This window comes from Salmo salar, chromosome 17, assembly GCF_965601325.2.
Source record: "Salmo salar chromosome 17, fSalSal1, whole genome shotgun sequence".
Taxonomy (NCBI): domain Eukaryota; kingdom Metazoa; phylum Chordata; class Actinopteri; order Salmoniformes; family Salmonidae; genus Salmo; species Salmo salar.
Window position 1 is genome coordinate 22,897,587 of NC_138307.1, and position 12,120 is coordinate 22,909,706.

A 12,120-nucleotide genomic window follows, 5' to 3' on the forward strand; every position below is an offset into this window, starting at 1 on the left:
GGCTGGGTCAACCGTGTCCTGCTGGGGTGTCGAGGAGGGCACATAACTTAATGTTTACAACCCCCAAACTTTCCAGAGTTGTGCAACACACACACACACACACACACACACACACACACACACACACACACACACACACACACACACACACACACACACACACACACACACACACACACACACACACACACACACACACACACACACACACACACACACACACACACACACACAGTCTGTCTTTTAGGCTATGCAGGGGTACAGGGTAAAGGAAGAGGGGGGAGGGGAACCTGGCAGAGGATAGGACATGTCATTCTATTGCTATTGTGTGTACTACCAGCTCAGTCACTCTTCTCTGTAGACATATAGTAGAGCAATATGGCACATTCTACCGGCTCTATTACAAACTATGTGGATTCTACAACTTGTGTTCATTCTATTTCTACGTTGTTTACTCTGTCAAATCTGCATTTGTTTCTGTCAGCCATGCGATTTACAGTTTGCTAGAGCATCTTCAAGGAAACCAGCATGTTTACAATTTCTCTGTAGAACACCAGAATATGGACATGTTTATGCTTTCACTAATCTCTGTTAACCCAGAAACTAAAATCTTCCATAATTTGGTCAGATGCTTGATTTATGTTTACGTAGTCTGTCCACGAGAGATTAATTAATAACATACCTGATGTCTAGCTATGAGAAAGCATATGGATAACGTGTGACCTATTTCTGCAGAGGCCGAAAGGGGTCAATCAAAGATGTAAACAGACGTGAACGACCCTAGTCGTGTGTTGTGGTGTGGTGGGTGACGAGACGTTGTTATTGGCGGGATCTTCCCCAGTCACAAGGAGGTTGTTTGGCCAGTTGTCTATTTGATTTAGCCCCTCCCACAGAAGGAGAGAGAGGGGAGGGCGGGACGGGGGGTGTTGCTAAGTATGGCATGTGCCGGGGCCAGAAGGGGTTAATTTTCTCCGAATTGAGCCTTGCAAACAAGCAAAGGGTGGGACCCGTGCCTCAGACCGCGTGGAGGCTCGGGTGTCACGGCCAGCCCAGCGGTATAAATCGTCAGCTGTGGCCGGAGAGTGGCTAGATCAAAATAAACCAAGTGAAGAAAGCAGTCACTATACCAGACTGCAATAGAAGGAGAGACAGACACGAGAAAGAGCCACACCACCTAAGACGAAGCGCCTAGGCCACCCACTCAGAACTTTAAGGACTTATACCTTGTGAGAACAGAGAAACCCATCTATCCAGACATGGATATCCAGACCAGCCAGGTGACGCACCAGCCCAGCCCCAGGGAGAGCCTGGAGAGCCAGCTGAGCTGCCCCATCTGCCTGGAGATGTTCCAGAAGCCCGTAGTCATCCTGCCCTGCCAACACAACCTGTGCCGCGGCTGCGCCAGCGACCTCTACGACTCCCGCAACCCTTACCACTACTCCGGGGGCATCTTCCGCTGCCCCACCTGCCGCTTCGAGGTCGTCCTGGACCGCCACGGCGTCTACGGCCTGCAGAGGAACCTGCTGGTGGAGAACATCATTGATATCTACAAGCAGCAGACGGAGAGCGGCGGCGGAGAAGTAGTAGGTAACGTTGCAGACCCACCGATGAAGGACAAAGACACCAAGGAGCCCATGTGTACGGAGCACGAGGACGAGCGCATCAATATTTACTGTGTGACCTGCCAGACGCCCACCTGCTCCATGTGCAAAGTGTTCGGCCAGCACAAGGACTGTGAGGTGTCACCCCTGCAGAGCATCTACGATACCCAGAAGGCCGAGCTGCGGAACGCCGTAGATCTCCTTGCTGCGGGTAACAGCTGTGTCCAGGCCGTGATGGCTCAGATGGAGGACACATGCAAGAGCATCGAGGAGAACAGCCAGCTTCAGAAGAGACGTCTGGGGGAGAGCTTCGACTTGCTCTATGCCATCCTGGAAGAACGTAAGGGCCAGCTCCTGGAAAAGATCACCCAGGAGGAGGAGAGGAAGCTGGGGTTGCTGAGGTCCCTGGTGGAGAGGTACACAGAGCAGCTCCAGGCTAGTATCAACCTAAAGGAGAAGGCGGCCCAGACCATGGAGAAGGGCAATGCAGCCGAGTTCCTGATTAGTGGGAAGGAGCTGATCGCACAGGCCAAAGAGGCAGCTAAAGGCTCCAACTTAGAGAGGCCCGAGCCTGGGTTCGAGAACATGGAGCACCTTACACTGTGCACAGAAGACGTGGAGGTCATCTTGTACCAAATGGGCTTTGGACTGGGGGATGATGATGATGATGTGGTGACAGAGGAAGAAGAGAGGAGGAGGAGGAAGAAGAGGGAGGGGAATAGTAAATAACTAAAGACTGTATTAGAAGTACTGTATTATTGCAGTTGAGGAGAGGTTTGGGCACTGAGATAAGGATTGGTTTGATGAACAAGCTGCTTTTTAAGAAAGAGTAACTAGTTATTTATCGACTAGTTATAACTAGGATATTCACTGTGGTGAATACACAATTTAGAGCTAAGGTGGAAAGTGCAATTCTGAAAAGTAGTTTATTTCACTGAGACCAGGCCGCAACATTTTGTTCAGACCTTTTCTTTTTTTATACTTTTGTATTTCTACGTGTTTATACGGTACTGTTTTTGATATCTCCTGAAATAGATATCTCATGGAAATAACTAAGTTTACACTTGAACGCTTTTCACATAATGTACATTGCTCAAGTCTAGACTAGATCGAAAAAAATATAAAAATATAGCAAAGCATTATTCATGTTGTGTATAATATATCATTGTCTGTCAAACTATTGAAAACTTGAATTGCTGCAAAATGCACTTAATTCACTTGGTGTTGTTTTTTTAACACAACTGTAATATTTCTAATGTAATTGACAGTTTAAAGAAATAAAGTGTTGCGGAAATACTTTGCCCGTCCTGTCAATATCCCACACACCTCACTTACGAATAGTGCTTTATTTAGCGCTACACATTTACATGGCTCATGAATTTAGAGTATAGCCTTACTTAGTGTTCTTGCTAGTGAAATAGGGTCTATTTTTACAGGGCTAGAATGGGAGAGGTGGTGAAGGGCCTTCAAGGTCTGGAATAGATCAGTGTAGCAGGGTGGGTAGAGGAGTGGGGGGGTCTCATGTTTCCCTCCCTGACCTAGCCTCTTCTCCACTTGTCTTGATCATTCCAGTTGCTGTCTGACTCTGTCTGGTATGCCTATGGGTCAGAGGTCAAGACTGATACCCTTATCGGACAGGAATGGGAAAAAAAGAGGTAGCAGCTGCACTTCACAAAAACGGTCTGCGAGTCGAGACCACTTTGACCGGGGGTTATTTCTGATGGGCAACGTAAACGTTAAGCTGGTCACATGAATCCTTTGGTACATGCAATGCATGCTAGTGCGATGACAATGCATTGAGTCAGTAGGAGATGTTTGTGGTTTCGAAGCAATGTACTGTAATCCATTATCACTGTGGATCCTCTTCTGCAGATCGTCTATAAAACGATGACTTCAAATGATAGGCTATGTTTAATCCATTCGCCATTCAATACCAGCGACACATTTCTCTACAGTACAATTCCCAGCGTGTGAATAGACTTACGGATCGTTCCATTTGATTTCAATCACTTTTTGACCACACCCCTTTAGTTTTGGATGTAACTACCCATACATATTTACCCATGTTAGAAGTGGTCAGAAAGTGACTTTTTGAACCAGAATGCCAAAACATTTAGGAGATAGAGATGCTTGAGGTTGACCCATTTTGCAGACGCCACCCTACCATGAGACATCCATGTCTATATTCTAGAGTATAGACTGTGTCTCAACCGATGACTGGAACACCACAAACACGTCAGATGGCGTAAAATAGGATCTAACCTACAACATATGTGAAATTGGAAAGAATCTGAGTTTACATGTTTTTAGATATTTGATGTTAAAGGAAAAGTCATTTTAATCAAAACTTGTTTTTAAAGTAAAATGATTAAATTGTTTGACAACCCTGTTTGTAAGCTTTTAAATGATATTAAACTCAACCGTTTATATTTTCCAGTGATGAAGACATGGATGTCTCATGGCAGGGTGGAGTGTGCAACATGGGTCAACTCTGAGCACCTCTATCTCCTAAATGCTTTGGCATTCAGGTCCAAAACATTGCAAATATGTATAGAAAATGTTGTTCAAATCAAAAAGGGTGCAGTCAAAAAGTGATTGAAATCAAATGGAACGACCCTTTTATGTAAGTAGCTTACATCAACATCAACAGCAGTGAAACTGTGTGGAACCAAAGCCTGTATCACCATCTCTAGTGGAACTAGAGTTAATTTCTCTGACGTTGGTAGGCCTGTATCTTTATGGGAACGACCTGACTGCCCTCTGCTCTGGTGCCATCCATCTGACTGCTCTCAGCCTCTCACTGACCACATGGTGCTGGTGAAGAACTGATAAAGACAGTCAACAGGCTGTCAGGCTGCACTCACTGAGAGAGCACAGAAACCTCACCACCACTCACTCTAGTTACTGTACAGTGCCAGCCAATGTAGCCAGAGCCCAGAACCCCACCACCAGCACCACCACCTCCATCACTCTACTCTACTGTGCAACTACCGAGCCTGGAGGCACACCCTGTTATGTAGGGAACCAAATATTTTGTGTGTTGCCGCTGGCTAGCAGTTTATGTTAAATGTCCCGTCACCAGAGACTATGTGCATGGTTAGTTCTGTACTAGAATGAGACACAGGAAAGGTAAGCTACTGTAAAACAAACCATACTGCTCTACCGTATTAGACGGTAAGCTACTGTAAAACAACCCATACTGTCCTTCCATATTAGATGGTAGGCTACTGTAAAACAAACCATACTGTACTGCCGTATTAGACAGTAGACTACCGTAAAGCAACCCATACTGTACTACCGTATTAGATTGTAGGCTACAGTAAAACCTCCCATACTTCACTGCCATATTAGACGGTATCCTACTGTAAAACTACCGGTACTCTCCTACCGTATTAGACGGTAGACTACTGTGAAACAACCCATACTGTTCTACCATATTAGATGGTAAGTTACTGTAAAACAACCCATACTGTATTACCGTATTATACAGTAGACTACTGTAAAACAACCCATACTGTCCTACTGTATTAGACAGTAGACTACTGTAAAACAACCCATACTGTCCTAGTGTATTAGACGGTAGGCTACCGTAAAACAACCCATACTGTACTACCATATTAGACGGTAGGCTACCGTAAAACAACCCATACTGTACTACCATATTAGACGGTAGGCTACCGTAAAACAACCCATACTGTACTACCGTATTAGACGGTAGGCTACCGTAAAACAACCCATACTGTACTGCCGTATTAGACGGTAGTCTAATGGAAAACAAGCTAGACATGACGAAGGCGACGGCTACGATTCCTGACTCGGCAAAAAAAAAATCACACACCTGTCTTCAAGCTTCTACTCTTTAGACTACTCAGCCCAGGCAGAGTGTGAATGTGAACTGACTGTATGGAATTTAGATCAGCGGGAATTGTACACCATAACTTGTCAAAGTAGCATTGACAAGATCTGAGATGATAAGTATATTTGAGATGATCGGTGGTGTATTCTTGACTTTCTGCCAGGTCGAGGTGGTCAGTGATAGACCTGCCTGTAGGTCTCATGTGTCTGCTATATGAGAGTGCATGGCCTAGTGCCTCATATTACAGACAGTGTATGTGGATGTACAGTGCAGGTCACGACAGGCACCAGACAATGTGGCCCTGTCAATCTCAATCTGATGCAGTGTACAACATGTTTTACATAGGAGAGGAAAAGTTGTGTTGCTGTATCATCGATTACATTACAATTCTGACCTCTATATGAGTTAGACCTCTGTTTGGCAGGTTGGGCAGATGTCCAGCCCGTTTTACAAATGCAAATCTGTTACAGCTCACCTTAGGTTGGCAAACTGGGCATCAATGACTAGTCAATTCACTAAAGCTCAAGTGAAATTGGTCCTTGACTCTTACATGTGTACAATAACTACAGTACCACTGACCAATCAGCTAACCTTTGCCTTTCATTTCTAATCTTAGACCTTTCTAAAGGTCTGCTCTCTACTGTAACCTTAAAGAGTATTGACTTCCTCCACATTTGGGCTTGATTGGGCTGCAAGGTCAATCAACTTTGTGCTGCAGCGGTCAGCTCTTTCTGCCAGCAATGCAGCAGAGTTTTACTAAATAAGAGTAGTGACCAAAGTATGAGTGCTGATCTACGATCAGTTTGGACTTTTAGATCATAATGAGTAATATGACATGGACAGAGGGGTCCTGATCATAGATCAGCACTTCTAAGTGTAGCAACCATAGCAATGCAGAGTTTTACTAAATAAGAGCTGGACTTCCCCTGGAAGGCTACCAGTGCCTTGCCGGCTGCTAATTTTAGAGCCTTGAATCAGACCGCCCCTGTTAAGCCAGGAAGTGGGCCAATGCTTTAGTTAGACGGATGGTTGCAGGGAGTCGGGGACTAAAAGAGGACCACATAATGTGTAAGGACCTTTCAGACCTTCAAGGCTTGTGTTTGGCCCTTGAAACGACAACTACAGCATACTGTCTCAATGACCAATCCTAGCCAGCATGTATGGATGAGTGCTTTACTGATAAAATATCATACAGTACATTTATATGAATTACCCTTGAAGGAAAAATGTATTGAAAAACGATATTTTGGTATTTCAGTCCCAAAATCTTGTGCATGTCAGCAGTGAGGCGAACTGTTAGTTGCCACATCATGATGTTGATGCGTTTTGCATCCTCCTGAAGATGTGGCAAGCGACACTTTGCTATTTTGTGTTGTTGAGTGGAAATATCCTTTAATTGCTGTTGACTTATTTGATTTGTTTCAACACCAGGAGGAAAGTCAATTCCCCACTGTTGTTAATAAAATGATCTGGCACACCCTGCCCTTGCAGATCAGAAGTTTCCAGATAGAAGCCGAGCCACCACTGCTGATACATACAGTAGCTCTACCTTGTTTCCACCATAGTACTTTGACCTACAGATGTAGGATCTTCATTTGAGCCAGTTTGCTACAGCAGGAAAATAATCCTGCAGCAACAGGAAATGTGAATGATTATGTGGATTATAATTAATGGCCATTTTTGTAGGTGTTCATACATTTTTCGTAAGGGAAAATGAAGTCTGAAATTTCTGGTCTGAAAAGTGGAAATTACAAGCATCAGAAGCGTTTTTTAAACTTCAAATGAACTACAAGTTGTATGTTTCCTGCATTGCAGGAAGGTTCTCTTGCAACAGGGTGATCAGATTAAGATCTTACATCTGTATCCTGTCCTTTGACCGCCACAATAAGTTGCCATCAAATACAGCGGAAAGGAAGCAACGTTTCCAGAAACGAAGTCTTCCTGACTGGGTAATGTGCCCTCTTCCCTCTGTGTGGACAGCCAGTGCTATCTTTATGCTGCTAAGGGCACCTTTCTCCAGCACACTGTCAACAATAGAGGCCTTCATGTTGTTGATGCTCTATTTGATGGTTGTAACTTATCACTGTTCAAAATAGCTTTTCACACCAAGAGTGCAGTGAGAGTGCAGTCACCAATGTGCAGTGAGAGGAAAAAATAGGATTATGAGTGAGTGAAACTCATGCCTAGAAGTTTAGTGAGTATGATAGCAATCACAAGGTGCCAGTGGTCTGTATTGAAACAGGTAGAATAATGCAGACATTTAATGAAGTGATAAAGCCCGAGAAGTCGGTGTTTGGAGGATATATTGGCATGGGTGTTGTTAGGCCCGAGACGAACTCTTTAGTGTCGTTATTCATTTTTCAGGAAAATATTTTGTTTTCTAATAGCTGTACTCGTATTTACCCTGTAAGGGAAAACATACTTACTGATATGATTGTCACGTCCTGACCATTGAGTGCTCTTATTTTCTATGATAGAGTAGGTCAGGGCGTGACTGGGGGGTTTATTCTAGTTTTAATTTTCTATTTTGTTTGGTTCTAGTATCTGTTTTTCTATGTTGGGTTTTTTGGATGATCCCCAATTAGAGGCAGCTGGTCATCGTTGTCTCTATGACTGAATTAAAATTTGGCGAAAATACAGGCCATTTTGACCTGTTACTTAGTTGTTAAAACTACTTGGAGTTGGAGGAGGGGTGAGCCGCTCGCTCATCCTCTCTCTTCTGTGAGACTCAGAGCATGTGATGAACAACCGACTTCTTCAGGCCATTCGCAAATGTGTTGCCTCAAATCCAGGGAATTAACAACTGACCTCGCAGCTGTCTGCTCTGAGCTGGGCGTAAAGGTAATTCATGTTATTAATATACTAAATCAAAGATGATAGTTTTTGTAGCATACGTGATTTAATTTCCGTGCAATGTATTTTTCTTTAGAAAAGTAAGTACAAGAAAATGTATAAACATGAATTAGAAAATCTATTCAGATGCTGCTTTTTAAATCAATCTGGTGATATATTCTGGTTGACTAGACTAACCGCTGGCTGCACTCACAGTAAAACAATGTTAAGATGAGTGGTCAGTCTAGTCAACCAGGCTAATCTGGTCCACCCTGTGGAGTAAGTGGACATTTAGCAGTGGTGTCAATGTATCCTTATGTTGTGTTGGCTTGGGTACATGGGTGATAAACCTTCAGGATTCTCACTAGTTTTGCTTATTTTACAGAAGCCATATTCTCACTAGTTTTGGTTACTTTACAGGGACCATATTCTCACTAGTTTTGGTTACTTTACAAGGACCATATTCTCAGTAGCTTTGGTTACTTTACAGGGACCATCTCTGTGTTGCTGTAAAGTACTGGTTCATATTCTCCACCACAACCATGGACCTGACCGTGCTTTCAGATGACGAGGCCAAGCACGTCTGGGAGGTCATACAGAGAGACTTCACCCTCAGGAAGATAGAAGAAGAGAGACTGGGGTGGGTCACTTTTCAATAAGGTTCAATATCATATTTCAGAGGTTTAGTGAGAAAATATTAAATTGAATCAATGTTGACGGGTGGAAAGCTTGGATGCGTTTTTCAATAGCATATCTGACATAACAAACTCCTTGTCTGTATGTGACATATATAATCATGAGGTCTTACGCTGACAGCATTTAGGACTCTACAACATTGGATACTTGTTGTCTGTCTTTTATCTGAATGCCAACACTATAGATTCCATACGAGTCGATCACACTGAGGTCCTCAGCGATCTATATATTAGTCATATGTTTTCCACTGTGTGTGTGTGTGTGTGTGTGTGTGTGTGTGTGTGTGTGTGTGTGTGTGTGTGTGTGTGTGTGTGTGTGTGTGTGTGTGTGTGTGTGTGTGTGTGTGTGTGTGTGTGTGTGTGTGTGTGTGTGTGTGTGTGTGTGTGTGTTCAGGCTTCAGGAATGTAAGTGTGAAACAGGCCTGCTGTTGTGAGTCAGCTCATCACAGTGATCATGGATAAGTCACAAGGCCCGTTCTGCCTGTACTGTGTCCCAGGGAAAACAAGTTGCCAGGAGGCCTATTCTCTCTGGGACACAAAGACTCCTCTGTCTTCCTCATCTTGTCATACTCTTAAAGGAAAATAGACTTCTTGTCAGACGTCACTTTATTTTATTCACAAACTGTCAGAAGGACATTGTGTAAAATGTTTTCTAAGTTATGTAATGTAGTCCCTGCTGAAACTGACCAGAACAGAATGGTACATTATAAGTGTGATTCTGCACGCATGATTCCACAGCCAGTCTTAAACGGATTTATTATAATCCATGGAGTTAACAGGGACTTAATGTTATCTTCTTAATGCTATATACTAATCTACTGTATAATGATGTAATGTTATATACTAATCTACTGTATAATGATTTAATGCTATATACTAATTTACTGTATACTGATTTAATGCTATATACTAATCTACTGTATAATGATTTAATGTTATATACTAATTTACTGTATACTGATTTAATGCTATATACTAATCTACTGTATAATGATTTCATGCTTTTTTTTGTTCGTTTATTTTCGTTGTTTGTAACTTATTTCTTTACTTATTTTGTACATAATGTTGCCACTACCGTCTCTTATGACTATACATGACTTCTAGACATCAGGACTGCAATTACTCACCACGGACTGGCAGAATCCTTTTTTCCCTTTCACGACTCTGACGAGCCCGACGCGAAGGATATACTTGCTTCCTTGGGAACAGGCCCCGATCCCCGTGATCTGCATGAAGAGGCGGAAGAGAAAAAGGGTCCGAAGGGCGGGCTGCCTTCTGAGAAATCGATAGGCGATCGAATAAACTCCCACTTCCCTCCATTCTGCTAGCAAACGTGCAATCCTTGGAGAATAAAATCGACGAGTTACACGGAAGATTAAACTACCAACGGGACATTAAAAACTGTAACATCTTATGCTTCACGGAGTCGTGGCTGAACGACGACAATATCAACATACAGCTGGCTGGTTATACGATGTACCGGCAGGATAGAACAGCGGCGTCTGGTAAGACAAGGGGCGGCGGCCTATGTATTTTTGTAAATAACAGCTGGTGCACGATATCTAAGGAAGTCTTGAGCTATTGCTCGCCTGAGGTAGAGTATCTCATGATAAGCTGTAGACCACACTACCTACCGAGAGAGTTTTCATCTGTATTCTTTGTAGCTGTTTACATACCACCACAGTCAGAGGCTGGCACTAAGACAGCATTGAATGAGCTGTATTCCGCCATAAGCAAACAGGAAAACGCTCACCCAGAGGCGGCGCTCCTAGTAGCCTGGGACTTTAATGCAGGGAAACTTAAATCTGTTTTACCAAATTTCTATCAGCATGTTAAATGTGCAACCATGTTCCGGGATTCCTCCGAGGGCATTGAGGAGTACACCGCATCAGTCAGTGGCTTCAGCAATGAAGCGCATCGATGACTACGTCCCCACAGGAACTGTACGTGCATACGCCAACCAGAGCCATGGAATTCAGGCAGCTTCCGCACTGAGCTAAAGGCTAGAGCTGCCGTTTTCAAGGAGCGGCACTCTGACCCGGAAGCTTATCAGAAATCCTGCTATGCCCTCTGACGAACCATCAAACAGGCAAAGCATCAATACAGGACTGAGATCAAATCGTATGACACCGGCTCTGACGCTCGACGGATGTGGCAGGGCTTGCAAACCAGTACAGACTACACCGGTAAGCACAGCCGAGAGCTGCCCAGTGACACGAGCCTACCAGACGTGCTAGACTACTCCTATGCTCGCTTTGAGGCAAATAACACGGAAACATGAGAGCACCGGCGTGTACCGGAAGGACTGCGTGATCACGCACTCCTCAGCCGACGTGAGTAAGACCTTTAAACAGGTCAACATTCACAAGGCCGCTAGGGCCAGACAGATTACCAGGACGTGTACTGCAACCATGCGCTGACCAACAGGCAAGTGTCTTCACTGACATTTTCAACCTCTCCCTGTCCGAGTCTGTAATACCAACATGTTTTAAGCAGACCACCATAGTGCCTGTGCCCAAGAACACTAAGGTAACCTGCCTAAATGACTACCGATCCAGTAGCACTCACGTCTGTAGCCATGAAGTGCTTTGAAAGGCTGGTCATGGCTCACATCAACACCATCATCCCAGAAACCCTAGACCCACTCCTAATTTGCATACCGCCCCAACAGATCCACAAATGATGCAATCTCTACTGCACTCCACAATGCCCTTTCCCACCTGGACAAAAGGAACACCTATGTGAGAATGCTATTCATTGACTAGAGCTCAGCACTCAACACCATAGTGCCCTCAAATCTCATCAATAAGCTAAGGACCCTGGGACTAAACACCTCCCTCTGCAACTGGATCCTGGACTTCCTGATGGGCCACCCCCAGGTGGTAAGGGTAGGTAACAACACAGACTGCACGGCCAGGCACAACTCCAACACCATCATTAAATTTGACGATGACACAACAGTGGTAGGCCTGATCACCGACAAGACAGCCTATAGTGAGGAGGTCAGAAACCTGGCCATGTGGTGACAGGACAACAACCTCTCCCTCAATGTGATCAAGACAAAGGAGATGATTGTGGACTACAGGAAAAAGAGAACAGAACACGCCCCCATTCTCATCGATGGGGCTACAGTGGA

The 12,120-nt window shown here is 44.2% G+C and overlaps 2 protein-coding genes across 3 annotated transcripts in view; both read left to right on the forward strand.

The window, feature by feature from the left end:
* Positions 1-1,108: 1,108 nt before the first annotated feature.
* On the forward strand, positions 1,109-2,892 carry trim63a (tripartite motif containing 63a). Its single transcript, NM_001279122.1, is given in 2 exon segments — positions 1,109-2,288; positions 2,291-2,892. Coding segments are annotated over 2 exon segments (1,065 nt in total). The 5' UTR covers positions 1,109-1,256; the 3' UTR covers positions 2,324-2,892.
* Positions 2,893-8,137: 5,245 nt separating this feature from the next.
* mlpha (melanophilin a) overlaps positions 8,138-12,120 on the forward strand; it is a 93,065-nt gene continuing 89,082 nt past the window's right edge. For both annotated transcript variants that reach the window (XM_082963621.1, XM_082963622.1), the window contains exons 1-2: positions 8,138-8,298; positions 8,780-8,929. In XM_082963621.1, coding sequence (XP_082819747.1) covers positions 8,832-8,929 — 98 coding nt within the window. In that variant the 5' untranslated portion in view covers positions 8,138-8,298; positions 8,780-8,831. The remainder of the gene's footprint in view (positions 8,299-8,779; positions 8,930-12,120) is intronic.